The 23,713-nt window shown below is 39.0% G+C and overlaps 2 protein-coding genes across 11 annotated transcripts in view; one reads left to right on the plus strand and one right to left on the minus strand.

Annotated features, from left to right (window-relative positions):
* The window catches only part of VMP1 (vacuole membrane protein 1), a 140,046-nt gene extending 118,059 nt beyond the window's left edge, over positions 1-21,987 (plus strand). For 3 of the 4 annotated variants that reach the window (XM_082372064.1, XM_082372067.1, XM_082372065.1), the window contains 2 exons: positions 4,533-4,635; positions 5,763-8,233. In XM_082372064.1, coding sequence (XP_082228190.1) covers positions 4,533-4,635; positions 5,763-5,906 — 247 coding nt within the window. In that variant the 3' untranslated portion in view covers positions 5,907-8,233. Of the gene's footprint in view, positions 1-4,532; positions 4,636-5,762; positions 8,234-21,062 lie in introns of those variants that run through there. The other variant, XM_082372066.1, reaches the window with a different exon arrangement.
* The window catches only part of TUBD1 (tubulin delta 1), a 28,333-nt gene continuing 18,851 nt past the window's right edge, over positions 14,232-23,713 (minus strand). For 6 of the 7 annotated variants that reach the window (XM_082372060.1, XM_082372063.1, XM_082372062.1 and 3 more), the window contains 2 exons: positions 22,014-22,197; positions 19,328-20,010 (listed from right to left, as the gene is read on the minus strand). In XM_082372060.1, the coding sequence (XP_082228186.1) occupies positions 19,902-20,010; positions 22,014-22,197 (293 nt within the window). In that variant the 3' untranslated portion in view covers positions 19,328-19,901. Of the gene's footprint in view, positions 14,772-19,327; positions 20,011-22,013; positions 22,198-23,713 lie in introns of those variants that run through there. The other variant, XR_014238438.1, reaches the window with a different exon arrangement.

Consider the following 23,713-nt stretch of genomic DNA (forward strand, 5'->3'; position numbering starts at 1 on the left):
TGTGGGAACACAATGCAGACCTTTATTTATAATGAGTCAATATGGGGAGAGTTGAAAATACAGATTTCTTATCAGATAAGTGATTTCCACAAACAGAGTCACAGATGCATTAAAAACCATAGAAAAATAATAGATTTTGTTTGCATAATGGTCAGGGCCCTTGACAGAATTTTGCAAAGAAGTCTGTCTTGTTTTTGTCTTAACACATACTTAGGTATATAAGCATGGCAAAATATTGTTCCCATGAAACCACTTTTGAGCTCTGGGTGGGTTTATTAGACTTCTGTGGAATTTTTTCTTTACTTTTTTTCTCCTCTTTTGTTTGCATTTTCTGAGGTGTTTTGTTTGTTTCTTTCTTTATTAAAATCAGTAACAAAAGTTCCAAAATTGCCATTAGAATAACTTGTTGGAAATTTGTTTCTTCATGAGTTATATTATCTGAAAAATGTTTGTGTGTGCCAAGAAAATAAATATCAAGATATTACTATCCACAAAAATGTTTTTACCCACTATGCTGAAGGTCTACAGCAAGGAAAAGTAGATGAGATCAATTTTATTCTTGCTTTTGTTTTCCTTTCTTTTTTCTTTTCTTCTTTAAGGCTTTCTCACCTAGAAAAAATGGCTGTTTACGGTTTAGTTTAAGTATATTTAAATCCAACCACTGACTGGAAAATAGTAACTCTAATACTTTGAATTTAATCAGCACCTAATGGCAGATGGAGAACTTCACCCACCCACCATGGGTTGAGATGAGGGTCCTTAGCCAGGTGCACAAGGTACTCTGAATTTAATGGCTTTCAGAAAATGGCATTTAAGTTATTTCCTGAGCCAACTATAAAAAGACACTGAACTGTGATGCAAGTTATTCCTTCCTCATGTGTGTACCTTAAATTAATCCTAAATGTCAGAATGGACTCTTACTTCTGTCTGCTGCTTGAAAATAACTTGAGGGATGAAGTCGGCGTTATTGTTTTCCTTAAATGTATGTTAAGAGTGAAAGCTGTAATTTCAACTTTTATCTAAAGAACTTAAAGAACTTTCGTGTTAATTAAGAAAACTTTAGTATAAGAGTGCTTTGTATAAGCTGAGGCATGTGTGGCCTTAAGCCATTGTTTGTAGACATGGAGAAATGAAAATAAAACTAAAATTTTGATGAATATATTTAAAAAATTAACAGGACCTGACAAATAATTCATTATGTAACACTTAATACCTAGATTTCAAATATGTTAATTTTTTTAGATTTTTCCAGATCATGTGGCATTTGTTCATAATAGTTTTGGTTAATATATTGCTGTAAAAACTTTTAACTTCTCTATTTTCACCTGTTCCTAGTCTCTTATGAAAAACTGAATCTCCCATCCCACCACCAGAAACTCTCTAAAGCGTGTAACAAACACCATAGCCCCTTGAAAAATTAATCTCTGCATTAGCCCAAGATAATTCTTTGAAAGTTATACATCATGTAAATGTGTAATGACATATATTCTCTATCAGCTAAAAAAGTAGGTCTTAATGGACTTACAATGGCAAATCATTTATGGTTTCCAGTTATTTTGAAGGGAATCTAGAATGATTGTTGCTAGTCCCTTCCTCATTCCCCTCAACAACAGCAAAGTAGAACCTTTCTACCATTGGGTCTTGGTTCTTAATTTTCTCTTTAAATAATGGCTTGACCCTGGGGCCCAAGAATGATTTGAGGAAAACTGTAAGCCATATTTTTGCTTAACTTTAGTCTGAAGTTAGAGGTCTGAAGAAAGCACAAGACACATAATGGAACCCAACTCTTGGAGGACATCAAAAAGGGAATTTTCAAGTCATTTCTTGTACAACCTAGCTGTTCAAATAAGCATACAATCATTTCAGCCTCTCTAAATAATTTTTTTTAACTTTCAAAAAAAAAAATGGCTTGACTATAGCCATCCTTGGGAGTTTAAAATAATGACATAAGGTATTGTTATTAAGGGTGAAAGAATCCATTTCTGGGAATTCCCTGTCAGTCCAGTGGTTAGGACTCGGCACTTTCACTGCCGTGGACCTGTGTTCAATCCCTAGTCGGGGAACTAAGATCCTGCAAGCTGTGCCTGCGGCCAAAAGAATTTCTGAAGGAAAGTTCTTATAAATCTGTAATCTTCAAAGCCAATCTTTTTGTGCATTTATTTTACTGGATTTTTTTTTTTTATATTCATGTGGTTTATTTCAAGTGTAAGTGGATGAGCTATTTGCATTCCTTTATGCATTATATAAAGAACTACCCAAGGGAAATCTGTTTTAAAGAGAAAGTTTGTACTATTGTTGCTCCTTTGTAGAAGAATCATTACTAATAAACAGCAACTGAGCTCCGAGACAGCTCTTCTAGTTTATCGTACTAATGTAAGGCCACGTAAAAGTCTATAAGAGGGGGCGGGGGCTTCCCTGGTGGCGCAGTGGTTGAGAATCTGCCTGCCAATGCAGGGGACACGGGTTCGAGCCCTGGTCTGGGAAGATCCCACATGCCGCGGAGCAACTAGGCCCGTGAGCCACAACTACTGAGCCTGCGCGTCTGGAGCCTGTGCTCCGCAGCAAGAGAGGCCACGATAGTGAGAGGTCCGCGCACCGCGATGAAGAGTGGCCCCCACTTGCTGCAACTAGAGAAAGCCCTCGCACAGAAACGAAGACCCAACACATCCATAAATAAATAAATAAATAAATAATTTTTTTAAAAAAGTCTATGAGAGGACTTAACCCACAGTCTCCCTCCCTTCTGTGTGTGTGTGTTTTTTTTTTTAATATTTACTTATTTATGCGGGATCTTTAGTTGCGGCACGCAGGACCTTTTTTTAGTTGAGGCATGCGGGATCTAGTTCCCCGACCAGGTATCGAACCCAGGCGCCCTGAATTGGGAGTGCAGAGTATTAATCACTGGACCACGGGGGAAGTCCCACTTCTCCATCTTTGATGTCTGTCACACGGGTCTTCTGGAATCATCAATGCACTCACTGCCTCTACTACATATGTCTATCCAGGCCTTTTTACATATCCTTCAGTATTCATTAAAGGACTTTTTAAACAACTTCACCCCACACTGATCTCTCTTTTTTCCCTTCAGTTTCTTTGGAATATATCTTCTGTACCAAAAAGTTGAGAAACTTATTATTGATTTATAAATTCTTTTGTTTGCAAATCAGGTCATATGTGTGTGTGTGTGTGTGTGTGTGTGTGTGTGTGTGTGTTTTGAATCCCTGTAATGATTTTAAGTTCTTGGACACAGACTATTTCTTGCAGTTTTTTTCTTTCCCCATAGTACCAATTACAGTGTTGGATATAAAATAAGGACTCCAATAAGGGCGTGGTGGTTGATAATTAAAAGGATCAAAGAAAAGTGTCAGCCAGGAGTTATGTATTTGTTCACCTCTTGTAAATATTGTAGCAAGAAATTTCTCTTCCTCTACTCCTGCTTTTTGTTACAGAAAGCAGCAACTGAATTGTTCTAGGAAAAGGGCAGTGAAGTTAATTTAATACTTACTTTAAAAAGGAGAATATAAGGCACTGTTGCAAATACATAAAATACCTTTTGCTGGCACCAGGAAAAAGACTGGGCTCATTTAGCTTTTAGCCCTATTATTATCAGATGAGAAAATAAAGGGTATAGAAAATAGAGATGTTTGGTTTTCTAAGTTGCCCCAAGTTACCATTTTTTTAAAATGCCTGCAAGCATTTCTAAAACGGGAGCCTGGTACCTACAGTTGCCAGACCGGTTTAACAGCACTACCTCCACATATTCTAGGTGAGAGGGAGCTCCGAGTACATAAACTTATCAGAGATCACTGTCCCAATCATCTCAGAACAAGTTGTTTAGTAATGTACTGTAGTTTCTGTGCAAACCATCTACCATAAACCACGAAGTGATTCAAGGTTCATAGTTCCTTCTTTGTTCCTTTGTTAATCACTGACTTCTGACTAGTGGGAGGTGCCTCCCAAATTTGCTAATGCATTCTTTTTGGATAAGGATGACGCACAGATTGTCCTAATAAGGACTTGGATTGAGAAAGGACCGCCCCCTCTGAGAAGATGGGACAAGTCAGAGAGAGGGCGGGCAGTTTCTTTTTCAACTAGGGATGACACAAGCATAAGTCATTTCCTTATTAATCGGTTCAAACCAGTTCTTACAGGAACTGGTGGTGATAAATGTGAGACTTCTCAGAAGTCATTCATTTTATTCTTTGTACCACACCAGTGTGCAACATCAGCTGAGAGCTGGCCTCTGAGAACTAACTCTTCTACTAGAAGGGACTCTCAGCTCCTATTTTCTTCTTAAACATTTGGAGGGAGAGCTTTTTCTCATTTATGGGGTTGTGAAAGGATGAATTCTGATCCATTGAAAAGAGTTCACAGGATTTCGCCAGCTCTGCTGATTGTTGTTGGTTTTTTTCCTCCTTCTATCTAATCCCTGCTTTTTGAGTTGAGGCGGTAAGTGGATTTTTCTTTAACATTTTTCCTGCTTTTCTTCCCAAATGTATCTTTTTCCGTGGGTTATTGTACCCTGCTTCCAGTGCTGTCCCTGGCATAGGTCCATCTCTGCAGAAGCCATTCCAGGAATACCTGGAGGCCCAGCGTCAGAAGCTTCACCACAAAAGCGAAACGGGCGCGCCGCAGGTGAGACTTTCCTCTATCTTCTTCTCTTCCCCCCACCCCGCCCCCCCCACAGTTTCAGGGCGAAGTTACATTCACAGCACTCACTGGCATTTTTAGGCAAATAGAGTGAGGTTTGTCAGTCTTAGCAGAAGTTTGAGGCTCGGTTTACTCTCTACTGGCAAATGTGCCTTTGTCTAGATCAGAAAATGTATTGATAACTTCTATTTTGTACATCTTTTCCCAAAAACAAGCCTTGGGCTAATGGAAAATAATAGATCTGTTATGTAGAATGAGTTATTACCTTGATCTTAAATGATTTATTTATAAGTAGCAAGTATACTTTCCAAGTGGATTAAAAAGTTAAAATTTATAGCATAACAAAGTATTGGACTTACTGAGTTCATTTGAATATCTTCCTTCATTTTTGCTCTATTTTTCTTTTCACAGATGGGAAAATAATTTTTTTTTAATATAAACCAAAGCTGTTAACATAACTGAACTTAAAAACTTAATTAAATTAAGCCTGCCTTTTCTATAAACAGTTCTGCAGCAAAGGAAATGACTAGAAGAGGATGAGTAAGCAATAACCTGAAATGGGAAACTTGAAGGAAGCATAGTGTTTTTCTTGTTTGGTTGGGGTGTTTTTGTTTTTTGTTTTTTGATGGCCTTACACTCTTTACATGGCCCTTTGCTGCCCTCAGTTGACCAAACATGACTCCAGAAATAGATAACATTTATATTTTAAAAGCTGCTCCTAATCCTGGAGCAAGAATATATACACATGTAACTATCTTGACACTACTCTCTGCAAGTATCTCCATGGTGACTTCATATAGTAAGATTTAATCAAAGACTTTATGTAGTGAAAGATAAGAGATGACTTCACACTCACCCCATTCTAAACTATATGAATCAACACTGACTCTATATCTAACAAAGTGAAATCTTAATAGCTGGGTATAAGAAGGCCTGAATGTAGTTTTCACAGTAGCTGAAGACACAAGACTCTTCATTTTTAATTGTTTAGGCTTCATAAGTTATAAGCTCCAAGTTCTCATTATTTTCGTTAAAACATGGTAGGTGGTCCCCTTTTTACTACTGAACTAATGAAGCATTTCTCGTGGATTGTTCTGCCTTTCTTCCTGCAGGGAGAAAACTGGTTGTCCTGGATGTTTGAGAAGTTGGTTGTTGTAATGGTGTGTTACTTCATCCTGTCCATCATTAACTCCATGGCACAAAGTTATGCCAAACGAATCCAGCAGCGGTTGAACTCAGAGGAGAAAACTAAATAAGCAGAAAAGTTTTAACTGCAAAAATTTAAATGGACGGGTTCTGCCTTAAATTGGGAGGACTCCAAACCAGGAAGGAAAATTCCCTTTTCCAACCTGTATCAATTTTAATTTTTTTTTTTTCCCCCTGAAAGCAGTTTAGTCCGTATCTTGCACTGACATACTCTTCCTTTGTTAAGGTAAGGTATCCACCGTCAATTCAATCCAAATTGTATTTTATTAGGGTGGAATGTGATATTAAGCAGCAAACTTAACAAAGACTGGCCTTCTATTTGTTACTTTCAAAGGCCCACATGGTACAATTAAAGAATTCCGGACACCAAAAAAAAAATGGTTCCTAAGTATGTCAAATATGTCAAGCTTTTTAGGCTTGTCACAAATGACTTCTTTGTTTTTCTAAGTCATCAAAAGTGTATATAAATTATACTAGATTGGATAACAGTCTTGCATGTCTATCATGGTAAAATTTAATATGCCATCCTGCCCAACCCTTCCTCTCTCACCTTTGAAAAAAGGCCATTTTATGATGCATTGCACACCCTCTTGGGAACTGATCTTTCAATTTTGAGACAGTATAAGGAAAATCTTGTTGGTGTCTCGCAAATGAGCTGACACCATTTTTTATTCTGTATATTTAGAATGAAGTCATGAAAAAACTTTATAAAGACATCTTTGATCATTCCAAAATTGTGTCCGTTTTCTTGAGCGTTTTGATATTTTTACTTCCTTTTAGCTTCTACCAAGTAAATGCAACCTTGCCATATCCACCTACAACCGCAGTTTCTTAAGCCTTCATTTATTTGCATGAAAGGGCCACCACCAAAGCATTTTTTGTTGGGCTGGAATTGGGCAGCTGGCTACTCACTGCTGAAATGGCACCTTAGGGACTGGTATATCAAGGGGACTTCTTGGCTTGTGAAAACAGGAGGGATGACAGTATACAAATCAAAGGACATGGAGAGAAAAATGACTCATTTTTTAAAAAAACAGGCTTTCTCATATCTGTTAATTTTTAGCCCAGCACGTACTCTGATTTTAACAGACAGAAATTTACTTTTATATGTATCCTGATTTTCTTGCCTTTCTTCAGTAAGTGTTTTGTTCTTATGTGATTTTTCCTTTGGGATGTTTCTGGTTGAACTTGGTCATTTTGTTTTGCTTGGGAAAAAAATAAACAGTCTCACTTTTTTCCTTTAGGAAAATTGGTACTGACATTATGTTGAGTGTAGAATCGGGTTTAAATCTCAACAGGCCAGAAATGCCTGGTTTGTTTTATCAAATCCTGCCTGAATGTCTGCTTGTTTTGCCTACCGTCGTGACATCTCCATGGCTGTACCACCTTGTCGGGTAGCTTATCAGACTGATGTTGACTGTTGAATCTCATGGCAACAGCAGTCGATGGGCTGTCTGACATTTTGGTATCTTTCATCTGACCATCCATATCAAATGTTCCCATTCAAACATTACCGAGCATCATGGTTTACAATTAAAAAAACTGGTCCTTATTTACTGGCACTTTGAATCTTTTATGCCATGATATTGTAGCAGTATCACGAGGATTCTGTGGAAAATTGGGATAGTCTCTGTGATCAAAGCTAAATAAATAAAGGACAAGCAACGTGCCTTGTGGGTTTTGGAAAGGTTACTTCTTAACAATCTTTTTCCCCCCACCCAGAAACTTTCTAGCAGTATGACAGTTACTTACATGAAAAGCAGTACCCAAATGCTTTATTTTAAATAGATTCACATTAACCAGTATAATTTTTTAGATTCTTTAGCGTTAGTATAAGTCTCTAAATCAGCTTCCAGTTGTGTTTCATCTCCTTCACCTGCATTTTATTTGATGTTTGTCTGAAGAAAGGAAAGAGGAAAGCAAATATGATTTGTACTGTTTGAACTAAATCTTTGAGATTTGTTGGTAAATTTATTTCAGGGTAAAGTATAAGAAAAACAAAGACTTGTTTCTTAGGCTGAAGGTCTAAGTGATTTATAATACATTTGACTTGTGATGACGGCTTGTTCACGCTTTCAAATGAATTTGCTTTGAAAACAAATGAAGAGCAGCTCTCCTCCTTCCCTCCACTAAGTGTTCAGGTGTGACATGTTCAGGTGATTCTGCTGGATTCCAGCTGGAGCAGTGTGCTACCCTTCTGTTCCTGCGGTTGGTTTGTTCCTTTCTTTTATCCACCAAAGTGGACGCAAACAACATGATCCCAAAGACATGCCTACTTAATTCCAGCTGACTGGAGACCAGAAAATTTGTAAATGGTTGGTTTGATGTTACTGCAAATAAAACAAAGGGCCTGGGAATTCTTTTGATTCCATCTCTACTTTGTTTAAGTCTCATTTTGTGCCTTAAATATCTGCAACATTTTATCATGTCTCAACTCAGTGACTGACAAGCAACACAACACAGTGCAACACATCAGGGTTTATACCCTAAAGTATTGAGGAGCACCTCCCTCAAGCAATGCCATGTGGGAACTTGCAGTGTTTTCTGTATTCTCTGTATAACCATAATCCAGAGTGTGGGATTTAGAAGGAAGGGAGACTCTTAATTTCATTTGGACAATGGCCACTATTTCCATTCTCTAAAAATCCAGAAGACGACAAGGCTGGAAGTGACATTGCTGAATTACACTAGTTAATTCAGTGTATATAGTAGCGAGTACTCCTTACAAACAAACTCAGTCTGTGTTCCCAGAGTGCTCAGTGCTGTCTGTAGCTTTAGTAGGACAGCTTGAGGCTTGTTACTCAAAGTGATTCCTTAAGTACAAATTACACATTAATCTAAAAAAAAAATAACTGATTGCCCTCTTGTAAACTGCGGTGAACTGTGTTTTGACTGACCCGTGTGTCAGTAGCTCATGGGGTCCCCTTTTCAGCATCAAAAAACCTTTACATATATTTTGAAACCCGCCGTTTGCCTCCATGTGCATTAGTCTGTTAATGATGGTTTAGGGCTTCCCTGGTGGCGCAGTGGTTAAGAATCCACCTGCCAATGCAGGGGAAACGGGTTCGAACCCTGGTCCGGGAAGATCCCACATGCCACGGAGCAACTAAGCCCGTGCGCCACAACTGCTGAGCCTGTGCTCTGGAGCCCGCAAGCCACAACTACTGAGCCCGCGAGCCACAACTACTGAAGCCTGTGTGCCCTAGTGCCCGTGCTCTGCAACAAGAGAAGCCACCGCAATGAGAAGCCCGCGCACCGCAACGAAGAGTAGCCCCCACTCGCCAAAAGCCCAAGTGCAGCAACCAAGACCCAATGCAGCCAAAAATAAATAAAATTAAATTAAAAAAAAAAAAAAAAAAATGATGGTTTAGATTTCTGCCTCTAACATAATGTGACCTTGAGAAAGTTTTTAACTGAGCCTAGATTTCATCTATAAAAATAGAGATATATAGCCAGGTTGTCCTAAGGATTAGATCAGATAAAATGTAAAGAAGCTGTAAATGTTAGTATGTCACCAATTTTTTTAATTCATCAAAGACAGCATTTGCTACACATGTAAGAATTTTACAACATTGCGTTTACTCACTTCAAAAACGAGTAGGATTTTAAATGCTGCCTGCAGGGACTTCCCTGGTGGTCTAGTGGGTAAAGACTGTGCTCCCAATGCACGGGCCGGGGGTTTGATCCCTGGTCGGGGAACTAGATCCCACGTGCCGCAACTAAGAGTCCACATACCACAAGGAAGATCCCGTGTGCCGCAACTAAGACCCAGTGCAGCCAAAAGAATAAGTATTTAAAAATAAGTAAATAAATAAATGCTGTCTGCATATATGCCCTCATTTGGGAGTAGATATGCTCTGTCTAAAGAAGTTATTAACTAAATCCAAGATAACAAATTAATAAAAAGAAAAGCAGAAATTAATGAACTAATGACTTGATTAGTAAGACCAAAACCTTCTTAAATCTAAAAATAGCTCTCCAGGCCTCTCGGCTTCTGCGATGGCCCACACTCTGTGGAGTGGGTTTCTCCCATGGCCGCTCTCACCTTCTGAGACGGACTGTGTCCTGTCTATGGAATGTGCATCTCTCTAAATAAATCCACTTCTTACCTATCAAAAAATAAAATAAAAATAGGCTCCCAGCTAGCCTAGTTAAGGTACAAAGCACAGGTACACAAAATTTACTATGAATAACTGAAAATACTTGTCTAATCTTACCAGCTTTAAATGTTGCCATTTTCTAATTTATTTTTATTATAAAGACAGTTAATAGTAAAAAAACTAGAAGGCAGATGAGGAAAAAGGGAATGATCAGCTTTTAATACCTTGTTGGAAAAGCTCCATCTGGAATATCCAGTGAGATTTGCTGGGTGTAAAGAGGTTTTGAACAGTAAAAGAAAAATTTGATTTGGTGGCACGCCAGGTCTTACTCAGTAGACCTGAAAGTCTCATTCCTGTTACAAAAACACACAAGATTGGTTTATTTTATTGATAAATAATTAGGTATTAATGTGCTCACAAAAAGTTAAGACAACCTAAGCAGGAGTTTAATAGCCATTTTTGAAAGCCAAGTAACATTCCGTCTCTAACTCACATGATCAAAGCTTCTCTGGTATTCACAAAACATAGTAAATGAAATGCTACACAAAACTGCTGCATGTGAAGTGTTTTGTTCCTTTATTCTCAAAGACAGCAAGAAAAGAAAGCACATAATGTACTTTAAAATTCTAGAAGCAGTTGAGTCATTTGTATCTGGTAGTCAGGGGCTTGGGTTCCTGTCCCTCCCTTCCCAGCAAGGCCAGGAGTTCGCCTAAGGTAATGCAATTTGCCTTGAGGGTGAGGACTTGAATTGCAGCATATAACCTACATGTATTTGCATATTTAACCAGTACTCATAAGAGGGATTTTAACAAAAACCTGTTCTGGATAGCTGCTTACTCATTGCCTTTAGAACTGTGTGGCGCTGGGACAGGCAAGTGCCAACTGTTTGCTCATTTTCTTTGACCTACTAGCCTTCCACAGTTTGCTGTGTGGGTGTTGATACTACTAAAATAAAAGAAAAAAAAGTTGTCTTAGATGGCCCCCACTATCTACCCAAACACCCTGGATTTATTTGAGATCTGGGATTCTAGTTCTGTAGTTGGGATACTGGCCCAAACTGTGGCCCAGAGAGAGTGAGTCAGTTCTAAGTGGCTGGCTGACTCTCTGGGAACAGAAATGAAATGCAGCTTAGAGGGTTTGTCAGCCAAATCCACAAATGTGTGGCTTTTTGAAACATTGGACATCTGTTCCTCTTAATTTAAAGAAAACCTTTTTAAAAAGCACAGAGTTGCTTGGCTCCTTGTTTCTTTGTGTCAGCAGCAGTTGCTGCTGTAATTTAGTAAGCCTAGAATCAATTGTAGTTAGAAAATTTGGGATCTTTAGGGCACGCTTCAGAGAAAGTGGAACTGAATTGCTTTGGGAAGGGAAGAGATGATTTTACAGCATAGAGTCTGTTTGGAAATCCCCTTCTGGGGTAATCAGCCCAGGTGTTCAACCCGTTTGTTAACCATTTCCAAATGACTCAAAGGACATAAAGGGAAGGCTTGGATACACTCCAGCACTATTTCGACAATGTTGTATCTGTTTGTGTTGGAAACCATATTCCTGAATTCTTGAGGGGAAGGCTCTGGCTTATTCTGGGCATTTTTGGCTGAGAGGGACCCCTGGGCCACCTGTCTAAGCTAACAGTCACGGCCTTTTGAGAGTTTCCAGGGAGGAGTATCGACAGCTTGCTTTGATGGCCTTCCACCCAAAGCCCTTTGGGGAAAAGCCTTGTTTATTCAAGGAGGCCTCTGACGGCCACTTTTCTCTGCCCCCAACCTAATCCCAAACGTCATTTCCCTTTGTTGCCATCTATTCCCCTGTAGGGAACAGCATGAGCAGCTTTTTCCTTCAGGCCACTTTTGACTGACTCAGCCCAGCAGCATTGCTTAATTGTGTCCCAGTCTGTTTCTGATGGAGGGAAAAATTGTTTTTGTGGAGCGAATTTGAAAAGAGGGATGGGTTCTGCCTTTCCCCAAAGGTGGGGAATGACTGTGCAGATTATTCTTGTCTTTCTCTGGCTCCTCACCAGGTTGTGTTGGAAAACAAAGAGCAGCTCAGGTTCACTTCTCTTGGCAGTAAGTGCTGAAGCCCAACACTCCATGTCACCAGAGAACCTTGCTGTTCTCAACCTCTTTTCACCTTAAAAAGATGAAAGCCAAAAATAACGAGAGGAGGCCCTTCTCTGCCTTTCATTTTTTTAGTGCACCTCGGAGTGTCTTGAGAATCACTTTCACTTGAGTGACAGTCCTAAACCTCTTACAGCAGCCAGACTTTCTCTGCCTAACCTCACATGGTTTGGCCACACTCTTGACGCTCTTCAGACTGCACTGCTCCATCTTGCCCCTTGCACCAGGCCCTTCCCACTCCCGTGTCCCCTCCACAGTATGTTCTTTGTACACAATCACACAACACCAGCAATCAAGATTAGCTCCCAGGAACCTCCTCTGATGTGCCCTGTACCAGGAAGCACAGTGGATTTACTGTAACTTTGATGATTGCTTGCTTGCTTTGTACCAGGCAGTTTCCAGTGTTGTTTTATGTGTATTGTATTTAATCTTTAAATCCTTCCAACAGCCCCATGAGAAAATGAAGGCAGAGAAGTTCAGTGATTTGCTGGAGGAAGCAAGGAAGTAGAGCAAGAATTCGAACCTAGGTGTTCTGGCTCTTAGCCACTCAGTTCTGCAGAAAAGTCCAGTGCAAAAGTCCAAGCGTCTGCTTACTTGTTTCATCTTGTGATCACAAGGTAGGTGATGGGAAAGGGGAGACAGCAGGAAATCAAGGCCACAGCCAAAAAAGTTTTGCATTTAAACAGAGGAACAGCTTTTGTGTGTCCCTATATCAGGGGTTGGAAAAGCCAGCTCTGCTCTTAGCCATCCTGTGTGGGCAGGTTCCCAGAGTGATGTTTGCTATAATTATGATTACAAAGCAGTCCGTACAAAGGTACAGACCTTTTTTCTTTTTTAAAGCACTGTCACATCTTGAGTTTTATTTGATCTTCATAACAACCCTATGAAACAGTTAGGGCCAGTAGTGGTATTAGCCACGTTGGGGGGAAAAAATTTTTCTTATTCACTTTTTAAATCTCTAATAGTTTAAAGTACTATAGGGAAGAGGCAAAGCTGTTGAAAAATGATCTCCCTCTAGGAGCTTACAGTCTTCTTGGGGGTTATGCAAATATGCAGGTAACTACAATGTAGAGTAGTAAGATGAAGGCCATTAGAAAAAAAACGGGAAGAGGAAGAAAACTGCCGACTAGGAAGGATCAGAAAAGGTTTCATGAGGATGTGGCATTTGAATTGCCAGGTAGGGGTTGGGGTGAGGGAAAGCCCTTGTGAGAGACACCAGGAAAGCGCCAGTGAGGGAGCTGTGAGACAAGGCCAATGAGCCTTCTACCTCTGTTATTCTCTGCCTAGCTTCGTTTTGTTTCCTTTAAAGTACATGTAATTCACAACTAGTCTATTTTCTTGTTTTTGCTCATTCCTCCACTAGAACCTAAGCCACATAAGGGCAGGCACTATTGTGCTCTCCTTTGTATGCTCAGAGCCAAGCACAGGGTGGGGTCACACACAGTATTTGCTGAATGGATATTGCAACAGCCCAGGTGAAGCAGCAGCAGAGATTAAAAGGCAGGCAGGAGGTGCTACCTAAGTAGAGTCCAGGTAATGGTGGAGTGAAAGAGGTGGAGTATACATGAAGGAGGAACCAGAGAACCCTGAGAAGACAGCAATAATCATTGATCACCGAGCCAGGAATATAGGAGGAGGACCAAGTTGGAGCGAGAGAGTCACTATTCCATTTTGAAGATATGAAGGGAAGATACCAATAGAATGAATGGTGGGGCCTAGTATAGGGGTGTATGTCAGTTCTCCTAACTCCTCAAACCCCTCCCTGTCAGAGAATAAACCTGACTTTTCCAGAGAATTCTCTAGAGTAGTATGTCCTCTGTACTTTCCTGTAAGTGATCATCTAAGCCTCACCTTGTTATGTAGCACTGTTCTTGAAGAATGGCTCTGTGACTGGACCTTGGAGCCACAGGAAACTGCTTTAAAATTCCTCTCCACAGTTGTATCCTGCCTGCTTTGCCAATGGCTCCTCCCTCTGAGAACCGGGAGGATGGTAATTCCTGGATAGATTGTCTTTATAAGGAGAAAAGTTTGGCAATGTGATTTCCTGTATATTTCTACCAGAGTCCAAGATTCCAGTAGTGCTAGCCTAGACAGCAGTGGCAGCCGCCTAGAACCCAGATGTCATTAGTATTCCCAAGTAAGTACGAGGGCGTCCTCCCAACTGCCTTTGCCAAGCCAAAAGGCAGAATCACGGCTTTATTACACCTTCTAGAGCATGTGGTAAAGGCGGCTTTCCATTTGGCTGCTTTGGTGCCGGGGTTGTTTACATGTTTCAGTAAGTGAGTTACGCTTATTGAAGTTGGCTGGGTAGGAGTTCAGAAAAAATGACATATGACCACAATCATACCACTCACCAGGAGCACCAGAGTTCAGAAGGAGAGAGATTTACTTGTGTAATAATCCTTTGGTAGAGAAGAGAGGCGCAAACTTCAGTATTCCACTCTCAAGAAGGTACACAGTTTTTGAAGCCTTCGAGAATTGGGGTGTGACTGTTCCTGGCTTTCTGATGGAATCAGACAAAATGAGATGCCTATCTGGTAAAAGCACAGGTGTGCGAGTACTTTGCACAATTTTAGAAGAAAAAAAAAAAGGAAGCTGAAAAATAGTGCTTGTAGAAAAATGTAGAGATCAAAGAAATTTGCGGATGTTCTGCATTTTCTTCTTCAAACATAATCTGTCTGAGCATAAAAGACATCCCTGGTCTCTGCAAGGAAGAAATAAAAGGTTCTTTCATACATAAATGATTTCCTACTTTATACACCTCTTTTCAGGCTGCTCCCAGACTTTGTGTTTGATATATTTACTAGTCTTCCCTGCAGTAGGCAGTGTTCATTAGAAGAACATGTTGAGACAGTAGGACCCCAAAGTTAGTCTTTAATTTCTCCCTTCCTCCTCTGCCCTTGACTGAACCTGGAGCATCCTATAATTCACCACCATTCTCCACCCTATTTCTGTGATAGTTTACAGAACGATGAGGATGCCTATTACTTCCACCCCTTGTTGCTGCCTTCTGATTCATTTGACTTATTCCTCCATTCTTCAAACTGTCTCCAGGTCTTAACATCCTTTGAAAAATCATTTTTGAGTTATTTTATCTTTATGTTGGGTTTTTATGGCTTTGCTTAAAAAAAAAAAAAATGCAAGCCAAAGAAATGCATAATATAAAAAAGAAGGAAATCCCCTAAGATATTACCCCAAAGAAATTACTATGAAATCTAGCATGTGTCCTTTGAGTCCTGCTCAAAAATGTTCTGAGCTTCCCATTCTTCTTGGTCTTGGGACCCTAGCAGTGGGGGCAGAGCTGGGGCAGGCAGGATCATTGGGGCGTGTCTCTCATCTGTATCTTCAGGTCAGTGATAGCTCCACCTCTGTCCTTACTGAACAAAATCAAACATAACCATGTAGACGAATCTATGTGTTTCTCATAACCACATTTAACACCCATTTCTGTCAGCTTTGGCTGCTACAGTACACAGAAAGGAAATGGTGGGAGAGGGGGAATGGCCAAACATTAGAAGGCTTAGAATTCCAGAACAAGGAATTTAGATTTTAGGCAAAGGACTTGCAAACAAAGGCAGTTGTACACTCTCTTTTAATATACGGTTTGAATTTATATTGCCTTAAGTGGCTCTTAATTATATAAGATGACTTCAGAAACAAAATATTTTTAATTATATTTCCAGGTCCTTAGTTTCATCTAATAGTTGTGAGATCTGTTGGTAATATGGGACCTTTAATAGGCTTTATTGTGTGTCTGTAGTTTTGCAGTTTTACGTCTCTTCCATAGTTTTTCAGACATTTATATTAATCTGTTCAGTAAACAGAGAGTCTCTACATGAGCCAGGCGTATGATCTGCAGCAAGGAATATACCAAATGGTGAACTCCTAAAGGGCAGGGGCCAGGTTTACCTCATTCTTTTATTTCCCCATCTTTGCACAGTGTCTTTCCTTGCAGGTGTTCAATGGATGTTTGTGGAATTAAGCTCATACCCTGCCTCTTTCATACTGTTCACATGAGCTGAGCTTAAGCAAGGCCCTTTTTTTTTTTTTTTTAAGGCCCTTTTTTTAAAAAAGGAAAACTTCCATCTTTCTGCCTCATGTCATGTTTCTTACTGTCATGTTCCCATGAACTCTCACCTAGTAAGGACAAGCTTTGTTCAACTCCAGTTTCTACAATTCCTGGGATTTTGCTCCTCAAATGTCTAGAATAGCTCTGTCCAATAGAAATATCATGCAAGCCATATATCTAATTTTTAAAATTTTAGTAGCTATACTTTAAAATGTAAAAAAACAGGTATTATACCAATTTGAATAAGTCATTTAACTTATTATGTCCAAAATATCATTTCCACAATTTAAGATATTAATATTTTACATTATTTTATTCGTATTATCTTCAAAATCCAGTGTGTATTTTACACTTACTAAGCACATGTGGCTAATGGCTACCTTATTGGACAGCCAATATTGGACAAAAAGATTGGACAAAAATCTTTGAATTTCTGTGTACTTACCACGTAAATAATTAAATTCATACGACAAGAGAGCCGTAAAAGTATCCATTGTATTGGCTCCATCATTGGCAAAGGAGAGAAATTCAGGTAACACAGAATTATTTGCTAAGCGACATGTAATTTAGCTTCTTGTTTCTTTTCATGCTATTCTTGTAAGCTATTCTTAGATTTTTTATCATTAGGTAAAGTCCATAATTCAAAAACCATCAAGTTTTTTTTTTTTTTTTTTTTTAAATGCTTGTAAGCTATTAGCAGTTCTTTGGGATCATGATCAGTTCCCCTGACCTTCCTTTTCATCTCTTCCCCTGCTTCACTGGCTCCCTGGAGTCTAAATGATTAGGATTTTCTCTCTTTTCCCTCTTCTCCCTTGAACGCCATATCTTCTGCAACACTGACCCAACACTGCGTTCTCCAGAAACTTAAAATATTTACATTGTTTATCTTAACATTCCTGCTAGTGGAAATGGGATTCCATTTATTAATAAGGTTGACATTTCATCGTCTGAGACATTTCAGAGTGTAGGAGTAGGAAGTTATTTAGTTAAAAATATAAAGCCAGATTTTTTAGCTCACATTCCTAAAACCCATAGGAAACAATGTGATTGATACAGATGAGCAAATATCTCTTAAATTAAATAACTGATTACTTGCAAAAATGACAAGTTAGTGGGCAAAGCCATATTTGGAAGATAGGTGGAAGAACAAGGAAGGGTTGACTGCCAAACCTTGAGCTCATGCGGAGAGAATAGCGGGATGGGAACATATGGAGCATGTTTTAAAACAAAATTTTGGACAGGAATGCAAGTGTGATAAACACGGTGGTCAGGAGAAGAATCACTGGTATGTACACTGCACAGTCAAGTCTACAGAGCCAGTGAAGAGGCTTCAGACAAATTTAAAGCCTAGACTAGAGGTCCCAGTTCACGGTTCTTTACCTTGTACCACATCTTTACTGTAAAAAAAAAAAAAAAAAAAAAACTGAACATGGACATGGGCCAGATAATAAGAAGTAATTAGGAAGCTAGAATCGTAGCACCAGGCATGGAAAGAAACTTAAGTACACTGTAAGCTTCTTCATTTAGACTTTGTGTTATTGATCCCCATATACTTAGCATTTGTTCAGTGCCTGGCAGTGAATAGATACTGGTTGAATGAATGAATGGACTGAGAACAGTGAATCATGGGCACACACTGAGTTCTAAGTGACAGGTTAAAGAAAGGAGAAAGGGATTGTTGGCTGACTGAATAGTAGTGGTGAGGGGTTCCGGGGTGAGTACTCAAAGCTAGAAGCAAGAGGGAATGAATGGGAAGAAACAGGTTCTACCGCTTAAAGAGCTCTTAAGAAAAGCACAAATGGGGGAGAGCGAAAAGGTTTGAAAATAAGAAACAGTTTGAATTTATACTGTACTCACTGCCTATAGGGGTGCATCTTGGCTGTGTGGGATAATGTCTGAGTGACACATAGTACGCCAGTTACCCAGTAATCTAAGAAATTACATGTTCAAAGCTTTTGGCTCTCTATGCCCAGGAAGTTATGATTCTAATGTTGTCCTGGCTGATTGGCCATTATCTCCACACAAATCAAAGTACATTTCCAATGCCACCCCTTATTTTGAAGCTTTGGCATCAACTTCTTTGTGTTAATTTTTAAGTTATCACAACTCTAATAGCAAAAATTTTTATATTATTCCAAATAGACAAGAAAAAAATTTCAATGTAAACATTTAAAACAATTTTGCAAATATTTAGGTATCCACACATACCAAATAATGCAGTTGTGCATTAAACAATATTGTGCATAAGAAAGGGTCAACTCACATAAGTGAATGAACCCACGGCTCTGTCTAATTGGAGTTTTCTTCCAATAGTCACCTGCCATTGATTCCATGAGTTGCCAAATTAGAAATATATTCGTCCCATTTGGTACCTCATGCATGCTTTTCTCAAATATAAAATGATTTCAACTTACAACTTTCTTTAAGCTTAACTTGTAGCAAAGTTCCTCAGAATCAGCCTACCCCCTAGTGAGGTAATTCGGTTACAGATCTTCATTAATGCTGGTTTAGTTCGGGAAATTGTTTCAGTCTTTGGATCTCTGCAATGCTAAACTATTACTTTTAACTTTATTTTGTAAAAATTACGATCTCATTATTTTCTAGTATTCTTGGCTTAACAAAATACAGCAGTGGGTGTGCCTTTTAGCAGTTGAACAGACCACTTTTTACATTCCTTAGAAATAAGATATGGTTCAGTATTTTAAATCATAGCAACAGTTGATAAGAAAAACAGCAAAAAGGTAATCATTTCCATATGGAAAGAAAAGGAAGAAACCACTGGTAGATTTGGCAGAAAGGGCAAAATGTTCCTATTTGTTTGCCATTTTATATTTGTTAATACACTGCATGTGATGTGTTTTATTGAACTACACCATTCCCCTCAAACTCAGTTGCCAACTTCCAAATGTGTTCTGTCCTTCTGAATGAAACCAACATCTGTATGTGTCAATTTCATCTAGGACACTATTTCCTTGGTGATAATTTTCTCAACTTAACTTAGTGAAATTTTGGTGAAAGCTCTTTTACCCCTTTTACTGAAAAGAATATAACCATCTTCCACACCAGCTAAATACCTGTAAGTAATTTTAAAGCACCGGTTGAATAAAATCAGTTTCTGCTCTGGCATTCTAAGATCTAAAAGAAAAATCCAATTTTCTGATGCCCAGAAAATTTAAGAACAGCAAACAAAGTAAACATTTGCTTATTTACTTTTGTATTTAAGCATGATACACATTTATTAACAAAGTCCTGACATTTATTTTTAAATAGCTGCTTAAAGTGGAAAATCTTACCGTTTTAGAATAAAATATTCAAAAATAGATGTTCACCCTGTAGCTTTTGACAACAGCTCCCTCTTATGGTTCAAAACATTCACTTCAAAGATGAATATATTTAAATAGGGAATTGCAATTTCTTAGCTTAAAATTGTGCTATGAAAGTTTAGCTCATATTTAGTGAATGCTTTTTGGAATAAAGAGGGAAGTTTCCCTTTCTGATAGTTCTAGAGTTCTAACATCTCAGCAAAGTATTCCCAAAGTTCTTTAAAGAAGTACCAATATTTTTTCTCACAAAGGAAAATTTCAAGTAGATGTTTTCATTGAAAACATGAAAGGTTTTTCTCCTTTTCTGTGGCTATAGTATGAAGAAGGAATCAGCATTCAACCTTGTTACATTAGCAGATAGGAATTTGAAAAACCTTACGGAGAAAGTAGTATTCCAAGTATTTTAGTCCAAAGATGACGTAAGGTAATTTTCCCCCTTTGTTCAAAATCCGAGGTTGCAGTAACTAGCAATAACCTGTTCTAACAATGTGAAACTGTCCAAAAAATCCTCTTCTTCAATTCCAAATTTTGTGTACTGATGAATGTAGGCTCTGGTGAAAGAAATAGAAAATATGAAATAAAAATCTCAGGCAAACGAATAACTCAAAATCAAATAATAAATAGACCTTTCCTAGCTCATGAACATTTGAAGATGGCAGACTCTCTTAAAAGTCTTACCATTGCTTCAATGTTTACTACAAAGGTTAGCAAACTCTCAGTTTGTGTCAAGCTCCCTGTCTATTTAGTGTCCAAGAGAGTGACAATAAGAAGCACATAGGAGGGGAATTCCCTGGCAGTCCCGTGGTTAGGACTTGGTGCTTTCACAGCCAGGGCTCGGGTTCAATCCCTGGTCGGGGAACTAAGATCCTGCAAGCCGCACGGCATGGCCAAAAAAAAAGCAGCAGCACATAGGAAAAAGAAGCATGTTCAGATTTGGCTGTCTACCCAGCACATATTCAACACCCTACAGGAGATGACTGTGTTCAATATAAACTCTTAAGAAGTGCCTGAGAAGTTTTATCTAACGCGTGAAACTGTAGAAACACATTGATCCAGCTCTAGGAATGAAGTGAAGCCTCCCAAGTGTTTTTCAGACAACACTTAATTTTCACTAATGCCAGGTGATCCTCTTCATACCTCCAATCCCCCAAAATGTTCTGAGGCAGGAGAAATCATGTTAAAAAGAATATCAAGGGCAGACATGAACTAAATTGATAGCTGCTACCATTTAATGAGAGTGGGATGAGAACTATACCGAAAAAGGACACAGAGTTCACAGTCCTGAGGAGCAGGAGTTTATGGAATGGCCATGTGCAGGATGGGGGGGCCCTTGGGAATCCTAGCTAATCAAAGTACAGGCTTACCCAATCATTTGAGGAATTCTGCTTTAACATTAAGTAATTGTGGCAGAGGTCAGGGAACCGGATAACACATTTCTTGGTAATCAAGTAGACATTTCTTAGTACCAAGTGGAGTTGAACTTGCAATATTTCTTACTGAGCAAGATCGGGATCTCTTCCATTCTCAAGGATCTTATTTTGGAAAGCTGTCTTATTGTCCTTGCCTTATAGTGAAATTTCTACTTTACTTTCATTTCATTTAGAAACTACTCATTTAGGGACTTCCCTGGTGGCGCATTGGATGAGACTCCATGCTCTCGAAGCAGGGGGCCTGGGTTCGATCCCTGCTCAGGGAACTAGATGCCACATGCATGCTGCAACTAAGAGTTCCCATGCCACAACTAAGGAGCCTGCGTGCCGCAACTAAGGAGCTGGTGAGCCACAACTAAGGAGCCCACCTGCCGCAACTAAGGAGCCCAAGTGCTGCAACTAAGAAGCCAGCAAGCTGCAACTAAAGGAGCCCTGGAGTCACAACTAAGACCTGGTGCAACCAAATAAATAAATATTTTAAAAAAAGAAACTACTCGTTTAGTCAACAACAACAATAATACTATGGAACAATTATTGAGCATTTACTAGTCACGCACTGTACTAGGTGTTTTTTACATTATCATCTCATTTAATCCTCACCACATATATCCTCTCTTTTGGATCCATTGTACAGAAAAGGAAATGAAACCTGAAGTAATGTGCCCAAAGTTTCATACCTACAAAGTGCTTACTCCATGCTATTGATTGAATGTTTGTGTTCCCCCAAAATTCATATGTTGAAATCCTAACTCCCAAGGTGATGATATTAGGAGGTAAGCCCTTTGGGATGTGATTAGGTCATGACAGTGGAGCCCTCATGAATGCCATTAGAGGCCCATGAAAGCTCCTTTGCCCCTCTGCCATTTGAGGACACAGCAAAAAGACACCACCTATGAACCAGGAAGTTGGTCTTCACTGGACATCGAATCTGCCAGTACCTTGATCTTGGACATGCTAGCCTCCAGAAATGCGAGAAATTTCTGTGGTTTATAAGCTACCCAGTCTATGCTATATTTGTTATATCAGCCCAAACAGACTAAGACACTCCAGATCCTGCCTAGTGTTTTAACATTATATTATCTGCTGAAGGTTAGGAAAGGTTTGTAGATTTATTTTTTACTTACTTTGAAGCAAACATATTCCATGCTTTGCCCACAATCATATCAAGTGGTTTTACTAAGAACTGGCTATTGCTGACCAACGCTGCAGACTTCTCATATTTGCTAAAGGCTCGCTGGGTTTTCCACACACTGAAAGCATGAACAGGCTCTAACCAGGAAGTATAGAGAGCTGGATCTTTAAATGCTCCTAGGGTAAAATAACAAGACACTGTTTACATCATAAATCGTTAGTTTTTGAAACAAATTAATAAACAGATATTTTCGTATCCATTTCACCAGAAATCTTTTGTTTTGCTCTTTGAAACTAGCTTTATATTGCTTTCGGATAAATGATCCATATTCATCATAAAAAAAAAATTCACACCATTCAGAAAAGTATTAAGAAGAAAATTTAAAAGTCAACTCAACAGCTGAAATGCTACCAACCCAGAGACAGACTATGAACAGTCTGCTGACCCTCTTTTGTACTATAATTTTACATACACGCCCTTATGTAATATGCATTTTTCATTCACCAATATGTTGTCAACCTCTTTTCTGTGTCAGTAAATATCACTCATATTTTAAAAAGCTTCTATGAATATACCATAATTTCTTTAACATATTTCCTACTGTTGGGCATTTAGGTTGTTCCCACATTTCTGTTAGTGTGAAAGATGTTGCAATGAATATCTTTGCAAGAACACCTCTGTGTACCTGCATCATTTGCTGTGGGTAAATTTTTGGAGGTTAGATTACTTTATATATCCTTTTATTAATTTTCTCATTTTAAAATCTAAAATGAAGAATATGAAGAAAGTACACCATCTGATTGACTTGAAATGATCTCTTTTTAATTATTACTAGTTTTTTATTTAAGAGGTATTACAGGGATGAGATTGATTTTCTTTATATCAAAGCTAGAAGCAGCCAATTGGATGCTGCTGGAATCATCAGACAAGGATAATATAATCCCAGAGACTTGCCATAGAAACACAAAGAAAGCTAAGAAGAGTACTGCTCTTTCAACCTCCTGAAAATGTTGTACCAATGCTTGTCACAGAGACCATTAGTTGTCCTGCAATACCTGTTCTCCCCTTCTTCTTTAGTAGCAGAACCACCAAATTTTAACTGTGCTCATAGCCACCCCTGCAGCTAGATGTGGCACATGATTCAGTCCCAGTCGAAGGGATATAAACAGAAGTGTGGTGTGTGACCCTAGGAGGACCAGGCCTGGCTTTCTTTGCTTATTCCTATGTGATTTGATGGCTGAAGTTCAAACAGATGTCTTGCACTAAGGACAAAGCCACAAAGTGAGGATGACAGATCAACCAGATTCAGGAAGAAAGAATTAAACTTGTCCTCTTGTTTACACCACATCTATTTTGGTATCCAGTCACACACTTACTGATACAATGGTTACATTTTGTTACTAAAATACAGAGTTATTATTTTCCTTTTGTGTGTGTGTGTGTATGTGCATGTGCATGTGTGTGTTTGTGTTTTTTGTTTTTGTTTTTTTAATTAATTTATTTTTGGCTGTGTTGGGTCTTCGTTTCTGTGAGAGGGCTTTCTCTAGTTGTGGCAAGCGGGGGCCACTCTTCATCGCGTTGCACGGGCTTCTCACTATCGCGGCCTCTCTTGTTGCGGAGCACAGGCTCCAGGCACGCAGGCTCAGTAATTGTGGCTCACGGGCCCAGTTGCTCCGCGGCATGTGGGATCTT

The sequence above is a fragment of the Balaenoptera borealis genome (assembly GCF_965194805.1).
Source record: "Balaenoptera borealis genome assembly, chromosome: 20".
In the NCBI taxonomy this organism is placed as follows: domain Eukaryota; kingdom Metazoa; phylum Chordata; class Mammalia; order Artiodactyla; family Balaenopteridae; genus Balaenoptera; species Balaenoptera borealis.